At 40.3% G+C, this 20,470-nt stretch overlaps 7 protein-coding genes across 18 annotated transcripts in view; 4 read left to right on the top strand and 3 right to left on the bottom strand.

Moving 5' to 3' along the window:
• Window positions 1–6,359, top strand: part of LOC129719488 (arylsulfatase B-like) — a 28,100-nt gene extending 21,741 nt beyond the window's left edge. For all 3 annotated transcript variants that reach the window (XM_055670862.1, XM_055670861.1, XM_055670860.1), the window contains exons 2-5: window positions 3,246–3,797; window positions 3,859–4,111; window positions 4,177–4,334; window positions 4,397–6,359. In XM_055670862.1, the coding sequence (XP_055526837.1) occupies window positions 3,276–3,797; window positions 3,859–4,111; window positions 4,177–4,334; window positions 4,397–5,509 (2,046 nt within the window). In that variant the 5' untranslated portion in view covers window positions 3,246–3,275 and the 3' untranslated portion in view covers window positions 5,510–6,359. The remainder of the gene's footprint in view (window positions 1–3,245; window positions 3,798–3,858; window positions 4,112–4,176; window positions 4,335–4,396) is intronic.
• Window positions 6,360–6,910: 551 nt separating this feature from the next.
• Window positions 6,911–7,952, top strand: LOC129722009 (ER membrane protein complex subunit 10). Its single transcript, XM_055675179.1, has 4 exons — window positions 6,911–7,067; window positions 7,129–7,395; window positions 7,449–7,739; window positions 7,797–7,952. Exons 1-4 carry the CDS (start codon window positions 7,014–7,016, stop codon window positions 7,872–7,874), a joined length of 690 nt encoding a protein of 229 aa, XP_055531154.1. The 5' UTR covers window positions 6,911–7,013; the 3' UTR covers window positions 7,875–7,952.
• Window positions 7,887–8,976, bottom strand: LOC129722008 (growth arrest and DNA damage-inducible proteins-interacting protein 1). The gene is made up of 2 exons (XM_055675178.1): window positions 8,493–8,976; window positions 7,887–8,428 (listed from the first exon to the last, which is right to left on the bottom strand). Exons 1-2 carry the CDS (start codon window positions 8,881–8,883, stop codon window positions 7,962–7,964), a joined length of 858 nt encoding a protein of 285 aa, XP_055531153.1. The 5' UTR covers window positions 8,884–8,976; the 3' UTR covers window positions 7,887–7,961.
• A 4,765-nt stretch (window positions 8,977–13,741) lies between these two features.
• Window positions 13,742–15,977, top strand: LOC129721175 (uncharacterized). Of its 2 annotated transcripts, XM_055673439.1 has the most exons (4): window positions 13,742–14,123; window positions 14,504–14,630; window positions 14,685–14,867; window positions 14,927–15,977. In XM_055673439.1, the coding sequence occupies exons 1-4, from the start codon at window positions 13,866–13,868 to the stop codon at window positions 15,370–15,372; spliced, it is 1,014 nt and encodes a 337-aa protein (XP_055529414.1). In that variant the 5' UTR covers window positions 13,742–13,865; the 3' UTR covers window positions 15,373–15,977. The 2 variants fall into 2 exon arrangements, with proteins under 2 accessions (XP_055529414.1, XP_055529413.1); XM_055673438.1 differs by having other exon boundaries at window positions 14,504–14,867; window positions 14,927–15,974.
• Window positions 15,978–16,470: 493 nt separating this feature from the next.
• Window positions 16,471–18,506, top strand: LOC129721176 (transmembrane protein 272-like). Its single transcript, XM_055673440.1, has 2 exons — window positions 16,471–17,272; window positions 17,329–18,506. Exons 1-2 carry the CDS (start codon window positions 17,014–17,016, stop codon window positions 17,805–17,807), a joined length of 738 nt encoding a protein of 245 aa, XP_055529415.1. The 5' UTR covers window positions 16,471–17,013; the 3' UTR covers window positions 17,808–18,506.
• Window positions 18,507–18,554: 48 nt separating this feature from the next.
• LOC129720471 (tetraspanin-9-like) lies at window positions 18,555–18,875 on the bottom strand. Its single transcript, XM_055671958.1, has one exon. It carries the CDS (start codon window positions 18,873–18,875, stop codon window positions 18,555–18,557), a length of 321 nt encoding a protein of 106 aa, XP_055527933.1.
• Window positions 18,876–19,058: 183 nt separating this feature from the next.
• Window positions 19,059–20,470, bottom strand: part of LOC129721177 (CD151 antigen-like) — a 56,329-nt gene continuing 54,917 nt past the window's right edge. For all 9 annotated transcript variants that reach the window (XM_055673442.1, XM_055673446.1, XM_055673441.1 and 6 more), the window contains one exon: window positions 19,059–20,040. In XM_055673442.1, the coding sequence (XP_055529417.1) occupies window positions 19,603–20,040 (438 nt within the window). In that variant the 3' untranslated portion in view covers window positions 19,059–19,602. The remainder of the gene's footprint in view (window positions 20,041–20,470) is intronic.

The raw sequence follows: 20,470 nt of genomic DNA, 5'->3' as shown, positions 1-20,470 counted from the left end.
CGGAACAGGGCTTTCTTTTGATGCTCTGATTGTTACCATTCGAGTATTCGATGCTCTGATTGTTAAACTAATTACTCTGATTTATGCTGCATGGGCAGTTTCATCAGTGCGTCTGAAGGTAAACCGGAAGGTAATCAACCCGAATTTTCTTGGAACTGCTCTTCTTCTGGAAAAGTTCAACTCCAGTCTGCATTTCTTTGCTGCAAACAGTGCTCTCTTTGATGGAGTGGCGTTACTAGTCATGCAAATCCGTTCATGAATAACCGTGATCGGGTATTGGACTTGGTGTTTGCTAATATAGTTCAAGTCAACCAGTTCGAGGTTGAGCGGGGGCCTAGCGTGGTTGGTAACGTTCCGCCAACCACGCTCGACGCCTGGATTCGAATCCCACCGCCGACATAGGTGTCGATGGTTGTGAGGTGGCGTGATCCACTCACAACCAACCCGACTGGTCTAGATTCAATCCTAGCCGACACCGGGAGATTTTCTGAGGCGAAAAATCTCTAGGATCACGCCTTCCATCGCATGAGGAAGTAAAGCCGTTGGCGCCGGTCCGTTAATAAACGGGTCGTGAGTTAGGGTCCTGGGTGGAGTCGCCTCCCCGGGCGTCGGTGATTGGCACAACAACAGTGGCGGAACTAGACCGACGGAAAATAAGCGAGAATAAAAAAAAACAGTTCGAGGTAATTATAATATTTTATACTTTTCAGATTAGCTTTTGTATATTTGAGCTAAGTAAAAACAGGGCAGAACAATTTCTCTGCCCCACCACGCAAAACGGAATAGGTACGGCTCTGTGTCACTCATTGCTGCCTACTAGAGATGGTCGGGTTTCAGGTTTTCAATCCCGAAACCCGAGCCCGACCCGTTCCCGACGGGTTCGGGTCGGGTTCGAGTTTGAAAATTTTCGAAAATGTCGGGTACGGGTCGGGTTCGGGTTTTGTGAAAAAAATATTTTCGGGTTCGAGTCGGGTTCGGGTTTGTAAATGTCGGGCTATGGGAGCTGCGTAGCCGCAAGGTTACAGAGTCCGCTTTGTCAGGCGGATGGTCGTGGGTTCGAATCTTAGTAGAACTAGGCCATCCGATGTCAAAAAGGACTTAAGCATGGGTTTATTCTCAGGCTCCCCACCAGTTACCCTTCCTTTACGCTGAAATCTACAATACCTTTGCGTGACTTCCTCTTAACAAAAAATAAGTCCCTTTTATCAATAAAACTGGCCAGAAGGACGCACGACGAAACTTCTCCAGGGAATCATAATTGGTGATATTTGGCAAGAGGAACGAGTATCGGTATAGTAGAACAGTAAGCGTGTAAGGAAGAGTATCACCTTACACACAAGCACTGATAAACAATAATAATAAGCTTGCCACTTCTCAATAGCGGTATTGCTATTAACAGAAGTGCGGGATACAGCAGACACCCGGGCATATCTCACAATAGATCTACGATTCTGGTCGCAGTGAGGAAGTCCATACAGGAAAAAAAAAATGTCGGGTTTGGGTATGAAAACCCGAAACCCGACTATAAAATCTATGAAATCTCGGGTTCGGGTCGGGTTCGGGTTTCACAATTTCGGGTTCGGGTTTCAAAGAAATAAAATTTTCGGGTTCGGGTCGGGCTCGGGTTTCGACCGAAAAAAAAATTCGGGTTCGGGTCGGGTACGGGTTTGAAAAACATCAAACCCGACCATCTCTACTGCCTACCTCTAGTTAGACATTACGAGGTACCTGATGATAGAGAGTTTAATTTCTTCCGCACTGATGTTGCTAGTTTGAAGCTTTGAACTCCGTCCGTGCCAGGATACAAATGATGAAAAAACGGCCGTAACACTTTTCAACCAACTGCTTTTGTTGTTCTTTCTAGACCCAGGCCATAGCTAACACCAATCTGATCAAATCCACTCCTCCGTCGTCTAAAACGTATGAGATTCACTGCCCTGAAGGAGTGTACTCCCATTCTCGAGATACCAAAAACCAATCGTCAAAACAGAACTCCCTTTTTTACTCGAGATACGTTTTTCGAAGGCAACATAATCTTAAACCAAATCCCAAACGTTTTTGTTCATTTGCTAACGAGAAACACAAAGAGACCGTGTATATTGACAATAAAACAGCGGAAATGCATCTTGCTACTTTCGCATGGAGGTTGAAATCGTTCCTTAAAAACTGCTCTGTGAAACTGAAGAATGCAGAACTTCGTGGTTAGCACTTTCAGGCGTACCTCACGGTAGCAATATTGAAAATTTTCTATTATCGCTGTTGTATGTCTGCAAGCTTTTGGACTGCAGTAATCGGTCGGCTTGGATGGATCCTGCGAACATTTTTCAATATGTAGACAGGTACATGCTAATGGATATGGATACATTAAAAAAAAGGGACGGTATGCGTGCTGCAGATATTTGTTGGAAAAGTGCTCAATAGATTATCTCTGTATTCCGTTTGTTGACTTTAATATTAGCTGTGAAACGTTCAAGTGAAATGTAACCGAAGATCATTCTAATGTGTTAGATTTTAGGTTTCTTTCATGTAAACCCTGTTGTCTGACGATGCTAAGTAAATTGAAAAATAAAATGTACTGTTCATATTTGAAGGTATGCGGCCTTTGCTTCACCTATGAATCTTTCAGAGCGATCATGTGCGGTCATGTGCAACATTAAATTTTGAATGTAAATGAAAAGTATCGCTCGTCTTGCTTCGCCGAGGGTAAAGACTGATTTACTCACAGGTCGTGAAAGGACTCTTTAATTTGTCTGCGGATCGGAACTGGTTATGTGACCTTCAAATAATTTCGAATAATGTAGCAATCCCGTTGATGTCACGGTTGGAATACCGAATGTCATCTGAAAAATTGATGTTTATTCGCAAGCTGATTAGAATAGTAGTTACTGACCTAGTTGATAATGTGCAGAAATTATTATACCACTTGTAGAAAAACCAATTCGTAAGAGCTAATTTTGACGCATTGCGAATTGCACTCGAGTCGGTTCACATCTACGTACAATGTAAACAGTTGATCAACAGTGTTTAATATGAGGAAAAGTAAAAAGACATGTTAAGTACTGTTATATTGAGAAAAGCCGCCGGTTTTTAGTGGCACTTAAAGTGATCTGTCCATATTCTGAAGATTTACATTACCTATACAACTAGCTGCTAGATTTACATATTACTTAACGAAAAATATACTTAATGTAGAAACAATGTATCTGATACTAAGTACTCAAGTAAATCTCTTTTCTCAAAAACAGTACTTTGGAAAAGCTGCAAACTCGAGTACAATGCAAACCACGCTTGCAATTGATGCCATTCTGTCGAGTTTGTTCCTGCTCCTCCTGGGCCAGATGATCCGGGCAGCAGAAAGTACCAAACGGCCGCACATTGTTATCATCCTTGCCGATGACATGGGCTGGAACGATGTAGGACATCACGGTTCGAATCAAATTCCGACGCCTAACATCGATGCGCTGGCGTACGATGGCATTCTCCTGAATCGGCACTATTCCGCCCCGATGTGTACACCTTCGAGGGCGTCGCTGATGACGGGGCGAAATTCTATCAACACCGGGATGCAGCATTACGTCATCGACTCCGATGAACCGTGGGGTTTGGGACTGGATCAGAAAATTATGCCGCAATTTTTCAAAGAAGCCGGCTACAAAACGCATTTAGTTGGCAAGTGGCATTTAGGATTCTTCGCGGAGTCGTACACACCAACGAAACGTGGCTTCGATAACCATATTGGTTATTGGGGGCCATATATCGATTACTGGAATCATACCCTGAAGATGTCGGATCCTTCTGTAAGTGTTTTCCTAGCGTCAGTAACTTAAATATTTATTAGCATTTTTTTGTTTGTTGTAGAAACAATATGTCGGTTACGATATGAGACGCAATGCCACAGTCGATATGAAGTCACACGGTACCTATGCCACGGATTATTTCACCGAGGCTGCCAGTTCTGTCATATTGGATCATAACTCGGAAGAGCCCTTGTTTTTGGTTGTAAGCCATTTGGCTCCGCATGCAGGCAACGCAGACGATCCGATGCAAGCACCGGAAGAAACGATCAACAAGTTTGGTTATATATCGGACATCGACAGACGGATTTATGCAGGTATGGAATTAATTCATTAATCGTAGTTCAATTCTCAAATTGTAAAAACTCGTTAATCTGTACAGCAATGATTTCCAAACTGGATGACAGTGTGGGTCAAATATTCAACACCCTGAAGACGAAGAATATGCTGGAAAATTCGATCATTCTGGTCATGTCGGATAACGGAGCGCCATCGGTTGGTATGCACAGTAACACCGGCTCGAATTATCCGATGAAAGGCGTAAGTTTTTATTTTTACCCATCACTTACAAATCATTTCAACATTGTACGTTCTATCAACAGCAAAAGAATTCCCCGTGGGAAGGGGCCACACGTTCGTTTGCCGCTCTTTGGAGTCCACTGCTGCAAGAACGACAGCGTGTTTCCAACCAATTCGTCCATATTACCGATTGGCTTCCGACGCTAGCGTCAGCAGCCGGTATAGAGGTTCCGTTTTCGAAGCAGCATTCGGAAATCGATGGCATTGATCAGTGGGAAGCGTTATCCTACGATACTGGCAACCCACGCCGAGTGATTCTGCACGTGATCGATGAAATTGCCGGCTTCACTAGTTACATGGAAAATGGATACAAGTACGTAAATGGGTCAACCACACACGGGTTCTTCGACAAGTGGTTCGGTCTTCTAGATGCCAACGACACGATACCAAGTGATGGAGAGTATTTCGCCAGAGTTCTAGAAACGGATATTGCCAAATGGTCGAATGACTCATTGACAAAGGATACGATTAAACATCTTCGGAAGCACGCACGAATTCACTGCGGAGCGTTACCAGATGACATTAACTTCTGTGATCCGTTGATCCAGCCTTGTCTGTTCGACATCATAAACGATCCGTGCGAACTGAATGACATATCTCACAAACATCCAGAGAAAGTAGCGGCCATCCAGTACAAGCTAAACATTTATCGGCGATCTGCCGCCAAACCGCGAAATAAGCCGGATGATCCTGCTGCGAATCCTGCAAACTTCGGGGGCGTTTGGACCTGGTGGCGAACGGATGATGACGCGTCCGAAGAAACCGGGAGCTCACCAGAAATCCAAGAAGACTACCCATGGTTAAAGGAGTTGGAAATTCCACCGCCACACTCCAGTTTGCCAGAGAATGTCCGATTAACGGTGATCATTACGATCGTCGTCATCGGTGTAGTGTTCGTGGTAGGAGCCCTAATCTATCTGTCCAACAAAAACCTACTGCGAACGTGCACGAAAGACAAGCTGGTGGAAAGTGGCCTTGCCTGCGGTGTGAAGCCAGTAAGTGAACCGAAGAGTACGTTACCGTCCGACAGTAGCAATAGCAGCGATGGTAAAATGCCGGAAGGCTGCGAAAACTCCTCGACGGCGCAGATAACTTCAAAGGCCTATCGAATTAGGAACAATTTGGAAAGGTATTGATCATGTTTTTTAGCGTATGCTAACTTTTGTGTAGGCGATAAGGTAAAAGGATGCCGAAGTTACCACTTACCATTATGCCTCACAAACTGACACCTGAGACATTTTTTGCAGGAAAAAATAGCATTTGTGAAAGGGTATTTTTACTTAACTCCATGATTTTTCTTATCTGTTTGTGCTTAATAAGGTCTCAATTATCGACGTATCCATTGTATTTAAACTACTTTGTTCAATGTTAAGTATCCACGGAACCAAGCTGTGGATCTAGAATCCTTGAGTAATAGGTTAATTTTGTTGCAGGGCTTTGCAGAACTGTTTTGTATAAACTGGATCTAGATGTACATTTGTACATACAACAAAAAAGAATATATCGAATTTGTTACTAATTGTGCTGTACTCTGCGTACTGTTTGCTCATCTCACCCAACCAGTAGCTTTCTGAAGTTACAGGAGACCACCTCACTTTCCTAGCTTTAGACGGATTGGAAAGCTCTTCTAGTATTCCCGTTTTATCTATCTAATGAATTTGGTAGAAACTAGAAATATAGAAAACAGAAATACCGGCTGAGTTGACAAAGTATTAAATACGGTGCAACGGTTTTTATTTAATTACCAAGCACACACTAACTGTAATAGATGAATTTGGTCAGGCTAGCATACGTATACGTATATCAAAGATGGCCGCAGATGTGCCTTGGCGTAGGCACATAATTAAGGATTGAAAAGCTTCGATCACTAGTATCATATGCTGTCACGACTCTTCCCACGTGAAAAGCTGAGCTTCTAGTTATGGCCTTATCGATATCATGTACACATAAACTAACCAAGAAAATAGGAGACAAAGACTTATCGAAGATATTTTGGTTAACAAATTATTGAAAATTAAAAACTACCGAACAATTCCCTTCGAGTCAATTTCTAGTCGTACTCAGAGCCTGACTGAGATCGGTCAATCGGACTGAAAGAAACTCTCATGCAGTAATTTCTATTGCGCTGGGAAGAATGGTATCCCGGTGGAATACGATACCATCCACCTGATTCTACTAAAAATCTTGGCGAATGAATCAATTTTGAAAAACTTGTGGAACAGAAACAGATCGAAGTTTCTTCTGTGGCTTTTTCCATATAAATCCAAGGCGTATTATCATTGGTGAACTTAAGGACGGCACATGCCCCTTTTCGAAAAGGAAATGTAATCAAAATCATGCAATTGAATCATTAAATAAATAAAAATCAATGGAATGTGGCCTCAAGCTTAGTATGTAGTAAACTAGAAATGAATTATTCACTTGCTGTCACGGTAGGTACATATTTCCCTCTACGAAGACCATGAAAACCGATAAGCTTGCATGCAAGTTACAGATGATATTCGAGAATAAATCATCTGACACTCTGGCAGCACGGAATAGAACTGTCAACACAAGAAAAAATATTGCAGCGGTGAGGTTTGCCGTGCGATCAATGAGTTAATTTTTAGACTGCGATTTCAGCAACAGTAAAAAGTGAATATGAGACGATTAGCTGTAATATTTGTCCTAAATCTAGCCCTATCTTTGAATGCGGTAAGTTTCATTCAATTCCACAATCAACTGTTGCTACTAAATATTAATACCACTTTGCTAGCAATCCCACCTCGAATACGATGGCTGGTTGAGTATCGAGCTGTATCACGCACTGGATCTGCACGAACCGCAAAAGTTCACTCCCCGGGGCAATGTTACCATAACTAGTCTGAATTCGGGTGCTTCTAGTGTTTCTCAAGAAGCACTTTCACACCAGGATCGTCAACAGTTACGGCTGCTGGCCGAGGAGAACCGCCTGTACCGATTGGAGGCACATGTAGTCGCGGACAACGGTTATCGGACGAAGCTGTTAACTTCATCAAAAGCGGTAAATTAACTCTTATATCAATATACCAGATATAAATCATTCTAGATTTTCAGTGCGCCTTGGTAAAATCTCAGCTGACCGATGCGCTATGGGTTTCTCTGGATCACAGCGGATCGGTTATCGGAATCACGCAATCTGTGAACAATGGATACTCGGGCGACTGTCGCGATTTGTCTCATCGGGATACCGACGTTTTGGACGAATTTAACACCGATGTTTACGTTAAGCCTATTGAAAATGCCCCAATTCCGGACACGGCAAGTTTCATCCAAAAAATGGAACGAGATCGAGAAGCTAGAGAACGTGGCGAAACCAAAGACAATAGGGGATTTTTCGCAAAATACGTGAGTATTACCTTACTAAGGTTATCAATTATTTTGTAAAACATGCGTTATTTTTAGTGGATGTACATCGTACCAGTTGTTATTTTAGTTCTTATATCGGGAGCCACAAATCCAGAGGCAGGTGGGCAACGTTAAAAACATTTTAAGTAGTTTCAGCACTAATTTATTCTAGTGAAAATGTCTGAACCCTCAATACATTTTCAGAACATAAAACATACGTCTTTACTTTTTGTCCTCGTGTTCTTCTGTAGGGGCACTCTCTTCCAACTGTGCCGTTTTCTTTTTCAGCTTTTCCAGCATCTGCACTTCCTTTTCCTTCCGTTTGGCTTCTTTGACCTTTTTGCGGTCCTCTTTCTCCTTCTGGGCCAGCATCTCCTGGAAGCGTTCGTCTCGAGGATCGATCTTGAAACCAAAGTGACGCCGCACTTCCTCTACTAAGCGATCTTTACGCTCTTTGGCAGCACGTGCATCAGCCTCCTTTTTGGCAATACGTGCGTTCAAATCCGCTGTCCATTGATCCAGTTTCTCAAGTTTACGTGCAATTTCATCCTCTCGGGCTTTGATTACAGCTTTTCGTTGTTCTTTCGCCTTCCGATTGGACTCCATCATATCTTGCAGGGTGTGAGGGAAAGCAACCCTTTCGTATTCTGCTTTTTCAAGTGCTTCCTGTTTAGTTGGAAAAGTAATTCCTGGAAGAAAGAACATACGCAATTAAAGCAAGCTCGAATAATTAGGACATTCATATTTAGTTACGTGGATCAACTCGGCTAGCTTCCAGTCCATATCTCCCCAACATCATACGCTTGTATTTCACCGTTTCATGAATCCACGATTGAGATTTGTCGTACGGTAGTATTTCGTGTAACATATTGCGATGCTGCGGTTTTAAACCGGACTTATTTCGAAGCATCTCGATTCTTGCTTCCCGTTCCTCCTGGAGGTTTTCATCGTCAACGAATGTTACCGGTAGATCTTCAACAGGATCTTCCGGGGCAATTTCATCACCGGTGCTGGATTTTTTACTGCTGGCTGCATTAGATGAATAAAGTCTTACCGTGACCGCTCGCAGACGCGCGTAAATTGTGCCTTGGTTTAGCCGAGAAATGCCGAAAATCTGCAACGGCGACATAGTGCTTTTTACCATTAAAAATAGTGAAAACACAGAAATTGTAATTGTATAAGAGCCGCACTACAATGTTTTGACTCGATTTGACTGTCAGGCAGAAAGAAAACAGTTGAAATATTTTTCATGCTATAAAGATAGAGATGTCAGAAATTTAACAACAGTTGTTTGCAACTTTTCAATTCAGGATATGCGGACAAGTATTGCGACTTTTATGCCAAATTGGACTACCCCGAAATACACGATTATCACAGTCGAATCTCGCACACGATTTCGCAGTTTGGGTGATGGGTATCGATACTAGCGTTATCGAAACGCTTAACAGAAATATTTTATCGTATAGACAAAAAAATCTCTACCATGACTGCTACCTTGGTAGGTTAATGAAAAATCACTCCAGCAATGGTCAGTGCTTGATACCTATATATATATATATATATATAAATATATATATATATATATATATATATATATATATATATATATATATATATATATATATATATATATATATATATATATATATATATATATATATATATATATATATATATATATATATATATATATATATATATATATATATATATATATATATATATATATATATATATATATATATATATATATATATATATATATATATATATATATATATATATATATATATATATATTAATAAAGTATACTTGAAACCGTGAGGTCTGGTATCGATACAATAACAATTGAGGAAGTATCGATACTCAGTATCACCCAATCAATCATGTAACACTTTTGTTTTAATATTCAACCTAATTTTCAACTAAAGCTGCTCAAAAATATATACTTAATGTTGCAAATGAAAAACAAAACAAACAATGAACCCAAAAAAACTGCCGCTGCGCTACTGAGGTGTCAATTTGATAAAGCGAAATAGAAATTGGGCAATGAATGATTATCACAGAAGTCTAAATAGTCATGCAAGGGGCAATATTGAATGAATATAATAATTTCATTTTGGATTTTTTGAACTTCCAAGATGTGTGACTGCATTTTTGATTTTCACTAGGGTATACTGTCGAATCCCTTTATAGCGACTTCGCAAGGGACTGTCGTTATAGCGAAATGTCGCAATAATACGAAGAATGTTTGCATATGTAGAACAGAAGGTACCGTTGAGAATGTCGTTATAGATTCAGCAATGTCGTTATAGAGAGATTCGACTGTACTATTGTCGTAATAAAGAATGGCAAGTATTAGTTTTGGTATGCCGTTATAGAGGAAGGTCGTGATAGCGAAATGTCGCAATAAAACGAAGAATTTTAGTATAAAACAGAAGGGACTGTTGAGAATGTCGCTATAGCGAGATTTGTCACTATTAAAAGTGTCGTTATAGAGGGATTCGACTGTACTGTAAAAGTGAAAATTTATTCAACGATATGAATAGCATTCAGTGAAATCTTCGATGTTTTCGAAAATTAAAGAACATCTTGTGAAATCACCGACAAGTAGGTAATTTTCCACGGGAATGGCATCGCTCTCAGCTACCATACAGACTAGAGATCCTCCAGGGGGCTCTTGTGGCTGTCAAATTCCATACATTTTCCATCTACCAGTCATTGATTCTGGTACCAGCGTTTCTGGTACCCACTTTTTGGTTGGTTTGCCCTAAAACAAGTGTAATAGGGTAAACGTCCCATTTTGTCGGTAAACTTATTCTCGAGTAAACGTCGTTTTAGATGAAAAAAAAAAAAAACTAGAGCTCAACTTTTGTTTCCAGTACAATGTACACTTTCAATGAATAAGATAAGTTTTGTAAGCATTTGAAATGAAATATTACCGCCGTGATGAATTTATGAGTGGTAGGCAAAATGTTGACGTTTATAGGCCCCTGAGATCCTCTACAATCCCTACAACTTACAACAATTCTACGTCAAAACAGCGTTGCAAAGCGAGGGAGGAGCAAAACCTATCCCCTCTTTTCTGCTTGAGAATGATGATGTATAATTTTCACTAACTGGCCAGTAGTACACAAAGTGACACTTCTGCTGCTGGAAAAAATAACCCTGATACACGCTCGTAAATAATTACTCTAAAATGAGTAACATTTGACGCATTTTCGTAAAAAGTGGAACAACTCTTAAATTGAGTAACTCCACAAATACTCAAAACTGAGTAACACTAGGCGTCTTTAAAATGAATTATTATTACTCAAAATTTTTACCAATAAGATTTATTGATAAAAAAATTTACTCTTAATCAAACAATCTTATTTGTACGAGTAGATTAAGCTTGTATTCATTGAAAAACGTGAAATTGTGGCTTGTTTACATATGGCACTTGGGCCCTTTTCACATGTTCAGCGAGATTAGAGCTCGTGTGAAGAAGTGGAAGCCTAATAGTCGGTTGATTACCCGTACCCGATTCACGTTTTCACTAAGATTTTTGCTAACTTTCAATGGGGGACCGTGTTTACAATTTTCTTATGTGTGGGCGTGTGGGGCATCTTTAATGGAGTGTGAACAGTGTGGAGACATTTGAAAAATGACCTGGCGCCACTGTGTCATGATTTCTTGACAGCAGGGTTTGTCTTAAAATCACGTACAGTTGTTAAAATTCGAAATGATTTTTTTCAATAGTTCTGCTGTTTAAAATAAAAAAAGCTAGTGGAATATGAATTTTTTTATTTTAACATTTCTTATGAAAAGAAAAAAATAATATACATACCCCTAAAACACCCTATGGTTCAATTTATGTTTGAAAACAAAAGCAAAAATATTTCCTTCCTTCACTTTCGCAAGTTAAAACTAAATCGAAAACTAACCGCTACAGCGCAAAAGCATAATTCTGGTGAAGTTGCATCGTGAAAACGAATTTGACAGCAACTGTTCAAAACTGCAAAACTTAGAAAAAAATCACAGGAGGGTTGTGTGCAAAGCCACGACCGCAAGGATGAAGTAGAATACTTTTACAAGAAAGAAAACCCGGCTGCTTGCGTGTCAGTTATGTTTTAATTTGTTGTTCAATTCAATATTGGATAAGATACCGATCACATCTTGGCGTTATCATTGACAGTGCGAATAAAGTATTCCTTGTGATAAAATAAACAGTGAAAAGCTGATTTAACACTCAAAACTAGACGGCTCATGTGTTGTCAAAATGAGTCAACTTTTCATTGAATGCATTTACTAGTGCCCGCTATCGCACAGAGATTGCATTTCACTAAAGTGCCTCACTGCATCAGCTGCTATCGATGCTAAATCCGCTGCAACTGCTACGCTATCCGTAGCCATGCCAATGTTTTGGCCGCTATACGCTGCTATTGGTATCCGCTGTCCCTGCATCAGCTGGCCCAGCTGCTATCGATGCTGAGATCCGCTGCAACTAGTGCACTATCCATTGCTATGCCACAGCTGTGGCCGCTATCCGCCTGGTATCCACTGCACTGCTACTGCTGCTGGTAAGGGAATACTGCTGTTGTCGCTGTCTAGAACTATTATGAGCGGCTTCGACTGAAACAGGCTCTTATATAGGGATGAAAAACCTATCGACAGTTATCGATAGTAGTAGGAAATCATCGATAACTATCGATAGCCATTCCAGTTGATAATTCACATCCTTACTCTTATACAGACAAATAGCAAATTTAAAATGGCAAGGTCTATGATTTTGTCGACCTTGCTTGGGAAGCAATCATATTAACGACTAATCAGATCAGTCAAATTTCGCGCTTCAACAAGGATTGACCATTCTCAATAATAAGTTGCTTGTCATGATTTGAACTTGATAATTTTTGAATTTCGATTTTCCGAAAAATTAATTTTTATGTTGATAATGAAAGCCTTTCGGATGTTGTACTCATGACTGAAGGAAACGATAATTCAGTACGTTCAGAGACAAATATATATCTGTTCCAAATTTCTTGATAGTGTAAATTGATTTAAGAGAAAAAATTAACTCTTCAATTAGGTTTTTATTTCATCCTGAAAATGACATTTTGTTGTTTAATTCAATGTCTGATAAGATGCCGATCACATCTTTGCGTTATCATAGGCAGTGCGAATAAAGTATTCCTTGGTGGAAATAAAAACTGAAAAGCTTTCCAGAACGTTCTTTTCGTTGGATGCATTTGCTAGTGTGCCTGCTATCGCTCAGAGACAGCATTTCACTAAAATGCCACACTGCATCAGCTGGCTATGCTTATATAGATGCTGAGACCAACGTCAACCGCTGCGCTATCCCCGTTGCCACAGTAGTGGACGCTACCGTTGCCATCGGTATCCGCTGCCCTGCATCACCTGGTCCTGCTATCGATGCTGAGACGCGCTCCGCTATCCGTTGCCATACCACAGCTGTGGCCGTTATCCGCTGCACTGCTACTGCTGCTGAATCCACTGCTGCTGCTAAGGGAGGACTGCTCCTGTTGAAACAGGCTCTTATATAGGCCAAATTGCACATTTCAAATGGCAAGGTCTATGATTCTGTCGACCGTGCTTGGGAAGCAATCATATAACGACCAATCAGAGGCCGAATTTTTCGTTTCGACAAGGCTTAACTATTTTCAATAGTACAATAGTTTGAATAATAAAATTACAATTATGTGCATTTGGGAAGAATCTTAGAAGATTTTCCAATCTATTGCTGCAAGAACGAAGGAAATCCATCGAATACTAACCGATTTATTAGCATTTGAAATTGGACATATTTTTCACTTTTTTCGGTTTTATATTTTCATTTTACACCCCTATGTAGCCGAACTTCCTGAGAGAAGTATTCTACTTCAAAAGTTATTGAACTTTGAATTTTTTCCATTGAGTTTGCAATCTTGCAATGCCGTGCAATAACCGCACCTTTCCTTACTCACATCGTGTTCGATTCTCATTGAAGATGCGAACATGACATCATCGCCGATGACGTTCGGGTCACACAGGAAAATTACCACCGAAAATCGAGCTTTTAGAATAACAGCAGAGTAGTAGAGTAGAGCTAGCTAGAAACTATACGTAAACATTCGTCGGAGACGAATGGTTTTAGCAAAACGACAATCGAATCAGTGTTTCATTCATCAGCACCGCATTGCGTCCATCACGCGAGGTTTGCTTATAGATTTGAATATTGTGCAAGCAAAACAAGACGGTTCGGGGCGTTCCGAACGAAAAGAGTTACTACATCCTGAACTTGATGAACAAATGGCGACAAGCTCATCGAACGCAGGCAGAAATTACGATGAAGACGTAAGCGGTTCAACTATCGTCAACTATCACGATATTTACGTTCAACAGGTAAGCGAGAAATGTGCCAGAGAGGAACCCTTTGTCTGGTGGTTTGCCTATTTGTTTTGTTTTTAGCGTTACGATAGGTGAAAAGATCAATTAGAATCGATCTCTTCAAGCTGATGCTCTATTACTCTAGACATTGGTTTTGCGTTTAATTAATTGAAATTAGACCGCGTCCGCTGCTGCCGATAGTCGGTATAACGCATCAGTTGTACGCTCCGAAACTGCGGCTGCGAGTTTTGACCTTGATTGACTAGACGTGCTTTAGAGTGCTAAATTGTGCTGTGCTTGAATAATCGTTTTATGAGTTTATTTTGTCAGCATTCCTTTGCGGAGTTCCTCATTTTAGCGTCATGGTTCGGTTTTTCTCGTCTCAAATGTTTCAGACCGGTAGTAACCAAAGCGAGCTTGATAGCATAGCAACAATGAACTCGAATCCAACATCGCCGCCTTCGTACAATCAAGTTCCAACCGAAGCGGGAACCAACAGAAGCAGTAGTGTAGTGACCAGTGGTCAGTATTATCAACAACCAAGCCAAAGTACAGCCCCTAGTAATGTGATCATAGTCCATGTCAGTTGTTCCGGAGGTAACCGCCGAGGGGAGCCGCCCAGTTACGAAGAAGCAATAAACCCGGATGCTCCACCTCCGTCGTACGATTCGCTATTTGGTCGTGTTCGGGAAGCGCACAAATCATCGACAGGAATGTTGGACTTCTTGAAAAATGTCACGATCTTGTTGCTCGGAACCCGTAAGTTTTAAGATAGTTTTGTTTTCGTCTTTAATATTAATAGTTGTCGATTGTTCCAGTTGGTTGCACCATCATTCTCGGGATCACAATTGTCATTCCAGTGTGTATGATAGTTTTCGGAGCAATTTATCTGCACGATTGTCCACAGAATGACTATATTCCAGTATTTCTGCTGGTTGGCGGTGTTTTTAGTGTACTCAAACAACTTCTGCATCTTTCAACACGAGTTCGCAGCCGCGAAGGGCAGGAATTTGAGCGTTTACGGCAATCGCCAACGCAGACGCTTATTAACTGCTTCATGCTGGGATGGTTCATCATTGGTTCGTTCTGGATTTATCGTATCTACGAGCCAAACTATGATCCGGCATTAGGCAAGTACTGCAACAAGTCGCTGTATTTGTTTACCTTCTGGCTGATTACTTCGGTTTACATGACGCTGGGTATAATCACTGTGGTCCTGTGCGGCGTCAGTATCATCAGCATCGCCATCCATAGAAGGACATAACAGTTTAACGTTCTGTTTGAGATTTGAGCTGGCGCTAGACAATGGTTTTTTCGGGTGAGTTCAGCGCTTTTTTAGACTTATGTGTAGAGAAAATATGCAAAGATCGAAATCGGAACCAAATTTCCGCCTCTCTAAAGACGGAATTTATGTTGCTCGAAAAAAAAAGTAAAGCGTCAGCATGAAAGCTGTTTACAATATACACCAAATAATTTAAACTGGCTTCTCGATCCCGTTTTAGAAGTGGACAGTTTCGGTATGGTAGAAAGCCGAGCCGGTTTGGCTTCGAACGTGCCATAAACACGCGCAGAAAATAACATTATTATTTTAAACAAGAACTTATTATAAGTATTTTCACTGTATGACCGACCAAACACAAAAAACGCTCTCTGATGAGAAAACAAAAAATCAACACAAATTTTAGCTAGCTGACTGAAGAAATCAACTGGAGGATGTTTTTTGCTAGTGTTTATTCGCTTAAAAACGATTGTGGCGGTTCACAATCTTTTCCATTGATCTACCTTTTAGGATGGAACTAAATAAGTGGTTTATACAATCAAGTTAACTGAATCAATATATAATAAACTTACTTATATGTGATACAGTGTGATTAAGAAAGAAATGAATCATAATAGAAATTAGTGAAGTTTTGTTTCTTTATTTAACAACTTACTTCTTGAAAAATTGGGTTGATTTTTTTACAGATAGTTACCGAGGCTTGCGGTATTCTCAAGCCATAATAAGGATAGAAATTTCGTGGAACTATTAACGGTATGCTCGAATGGGAAACTACATCAAATTCTATCAGTTATACAGTTTACAATCCACTTGAAGCGGAAATCACCGGTTCACACTTAAAAAAGGCATCTCTCTGCTAGTAGATGCTGATGCCGAAAGCTGAATTTTTCATCTTGTAATTATTATCAAATTTGTGTTAAACTGCATTACTTTTCAAGCAGGATTTTTTCCCAAGCATTGTAACTATCACTGTTCAACTACGCTAGAAAGTCAACATCATTTTTTTCCGTGTATGTGATGAAATATTTCGCTCGATATTGATTGGCTCAGGGGTACCAGCAATGCAAATTTGCTAGCAAAACGCAGATTGTTAGAATCTGTATTCAAATTTGTATTGAATAGCAATGTTGTCCAGATTCGTACCCAACTTTGCTCATGTTTAAGCCGACTTTCTCAAAATGTGTGCAGATCATTTCAAGGATTTCAGAAAAAAATTGAAAGGCTTTCGAGCCATTGGAGATGAGAAACACCTGGCACCACTGGATTGACCGGTTCTGCTTCATGAGCAAAATTTGATATTTTACCATACCAATGTTGAAGAAAATTTGCATTTATCCTTCCAATACTTAATGTAGTGAAGTTTTAAGATATACAGTGTTTACTCTTGACTAGATTATACGTGCTTACATTCATTTCAAACGTTGCTTAGTGTTATCGGTATTAAAAGAGTCCGTGAAAGTGTAGTTTGATAAATGGCTCCGCTTGTCTATAACATTAATCAGTTCAAGGACATTGAAAACACAGTCATCGTTGTACCATTTAAAAGGACAACGTCCTTATCCCGATTCGTTTAATTACCCGTTTACGCATTCAGAATAGCTATTGCCATTAGATAGAATATAAAAGATGAGTACAAACGGGACACAACTGCCCTCGCACAATCAAACTCTAGTCGTAGACCTTACCCCTAACGGTAGCACAAGTAGCATTGCGGTAAGCGATGCCGATTACCTTGGAGATCCACCGGGCTACGAGGATATAGTTCCCCCTGAGGTACCACCTCCACCCTACGAGTCGCTCACCGGTCGTGTTCGTGAAGTACATAAAGCATCGAACGGAACATTTGATTTTATTAAGAATGTCGTGTCGGTTTTGTGGGAAACTTGTAAGTTTCGAATAGCATGGTTTTGTGATGTGATATTTGTAATGTTACTTTTCCAGTGGGCAGCACCGTGATTCTTGGTATTACGATCATCGTCCCGATCTGCATGCTTGGCTTTGGTCTGGTGTTCATGCGTCAGTGTCCTAAAAGCAAATACATTCCGGTTTTTCTGTTGGTCGGCGGTGGATTGGGAATCATCAAGCAGCTGTTGCACCTGTCCATACGGGTGCGCAGAAGAATCGAAGACCGAGAACTGGAAAAACTGCGACAGGCTCCTACCCATACCATCATCAATTGTTTTCTGTCCAGTTGGTTCGTCATTGGTTCATATTTTGTTTACGGGGTTTATGAACCTAACTATGATCCCGCTAGCAAAGATAACTACTGCAACAAAACACTGTATCTGTTCTCGTTTTGGTTGCTTACATCAATTTATGTAGTACTAGGTATAGCAACCATTATTTTTGTCGGAATGGCCATTGTTGGGACCATAATTGGATTCTTCTCGATGCTATGTGGCACCAAAGAGTCCGAGTAATATTAATATTGAAACTGATATTGACAGGGATATTGTGTAGGAGATATAAAATGTAGGTTCTCTAGAACCATTTGCTTTTTTGTGTCCACCTTGCATTAAAATTCAAGGAATGATCTCAGAATAATAATACTTAATATTGACAATTGACCTAGCTCTTAACCCTCCATTCGAGTTTACTTGTTTTTTGATGTTAAATTTCAATGTTGAATATGTGATATTTTCGCCCAACATAGGTGTGTGTTTAAAAAAAAAACTATTGTTAGAAAACTAACAAAATATTTATATACATGATTTACTTAACTGGCAATGTATTTAATTTTATTCTGCGTATATAGTATTATAACATTTAAAAAAGATAAGCAGGACTAGGTTTTCAATAATGCGATGAGCAAACAAACCCACGCACATTTGTATATTTTTCTATACTCGCATTTATGATATTGAACGGTCCCTGACTTTTGAACTATCCTTAAAACAAACATAGTTATTAAACATACACAAAACTATACGCAAACACTTTTGATCGCATTTACAATAAAAAAAAAAAAACTAATCTGAAAGTTCAACAAAGTACACTTTCTCATGGAACAATTAAAAAGCCAACCTCTTCTTATGCCACCGAGCTAATATAAGCAACAAATGCTTTACCCGTTGTTAACAACGAATTTATGGTTCAATATAGTGCTTGTAGAAACTGCATTTTTTTAGTTTTTTGCTAATACCACTGTCCCCAACTAGCGGGATAGCTTAGAGTGACGTCATTATGTAGTAAGCAAGCACAATCCCGGGAATCATTACGAAAGCCAGTGCCAATCCAGCGCCACCTAAAATACAACCGTTTCGGAACAATTCTTTCGTGACCGCGTCATAACAACCCTGACCGAAGATGGTCAACGAAGTTTGCAACTGCTGACAGGGTCGTTTCCGGCCGGCGTATTCCTCTAGGCAGCAGGATTCCGGGATTCGCTCGCGCCAGTCGTTAAAGTCGTTCACACCACAGCACTGCAACTCCTCCTGGGTGACGTCCCACGAAATGGTCATCTTGCGGCGCCTTCCGTACATGGTCATCGTTTCGCGCATCTGGCCCTGGAGCGAGCCGATCGCGCGATTCCGGAATGCGTATCCCAAGGTACAACCGACAAAGAGCAGTGCGAAGAGCAGAAACAGGAGCAAAAAGTACTGCAAGTGAAGATAGTGGTTAAACGATTTCAGGTTTCAATCAGTTAGTTAAGGTAAAGTAAAAGAATGAACTTTGTCTTAAAATCTTTATTAAATATCATACCAGTTATATTTAGTTTACAATGACACATACATGAAAGTTTCAGAAAACTTGAATGATCTCGAATGATTGATTTTAATAAATCGTACTCCAAACTGTGCTACTACTGAACAATGAAAATAACTTAAAATCGAGCTAGTTTAAAGCATGGTGACGATAAAGGCATGTATTTTCAAATGAAATGTAAGCTCGTTGTGATGTTTGATTTTTTTAAATGCATCCAGCACTGTTTTATATTTACATCTCAACTGGTTCGAACGTGAGCGTGAGATTTTGCTGCTAATAGCGGTCTCTTGCGAGCCTTAAAACTAGTACCACTAACAAGGTAAAATCTTTTCATAAATCATTGCGCAAACATAACTTAAGCTTGCCTATCATTGTACTTTCTTTGCTCTCAGGTAATTAGAACAGGCTAGGCAATGAATTTGAAAATCGGATTTTCTTTTCTTAATTCTTAAAATAAAAAAAATAAAATTAAAACATGACTGATGCGGTTAGCTGTGTAACTCCGGTGCGCTACTCTATCATCCGGAACAGTGAGCAGGAAAAAATCATTCCAAATATCAGCAAAATGGCCACGATGATTCCGGAAGCACCGATGACGGCCGCGTTATCCCGGATCAAGCTAGACGTTATATCCAGACAGCCCTGGATGTGGATGTTCTCCGGTGTCGGGTGGTCCTGGCAAGGTTTGAAATCGGTAATCGTCTTCTGGCAGCAGGACTGTGGAATGGATCCGCGCCAGTCGTTGTAGTGCTTGACGCCGCAGCACTTGAGCCGCTCCTGTGTGATGTCCCAGGCTTGGGTGATCGACCGTTTGCCGTAAGCGCCATAGAAGTTCATCGAGGATTTCATCTCCTGCTGCATCGTTTGTGAGACCTTCTCGCGAAACACGTAGCCCAAAATGCCACCGATAAGCATTGTGACGAAAATCAGGAAAATCAAAATAAAGTACTGCAAACGAAAGTGAAAAAAGCGAAAAAGGAAAATTGTGAAGTGAGTGGTTGTTTTTACACGTGGTGCACGAGACGGGTGCAGGTGAGGGTGGCACTATCTAGTGATTTAACTATATTTTACAATCTTCTATAATCTTGTTGACGTAGGACCACGTCTTTGTTTCTTCTATACTAGATTACACTTTGTGAAATTGAAAATGAAACTGGCAAATGTTGCGTCAGATTTCAAACGATTATAGCAAGCGAACGACTTAATGCATCTTAGTCATTTATATGTCGGTGGATAGATAAAATGTGTAACGATTGTTTGATATAATGTTCAACATTGTTGCTTTACTGCTTAATGGTGGAAAAAGGTGAAAAGTTCCAAGGTCAAGCTTTCCCATACATTTCCCTCGTTATTGGCTTGCTTCCCGAGCACAGATAAC

The sequence above is a fragment of the Wyeomyia smithii genome, chromosome 2 (genome assembly GCF_029784165.1).
Source record: "Wyeomyia smithii strain HCP4-BCI-WySm-NY-G18 chromosome 2, ASM2978416v1, whole genome shotgun sequence".
Classification (NCBI taxonomy): domain Eukaryota; kingdom Metazoa; phylum Arthropoda; class Insecta; order Diptera; family Culicidae; genus Wyeomyia; species Wyeomyia smithii.
The sequence above is the reverse complement of the archived record's forward strand: the minus strand, read 5'-3'. Positions and strand labels throughout refer to the sequence as shown.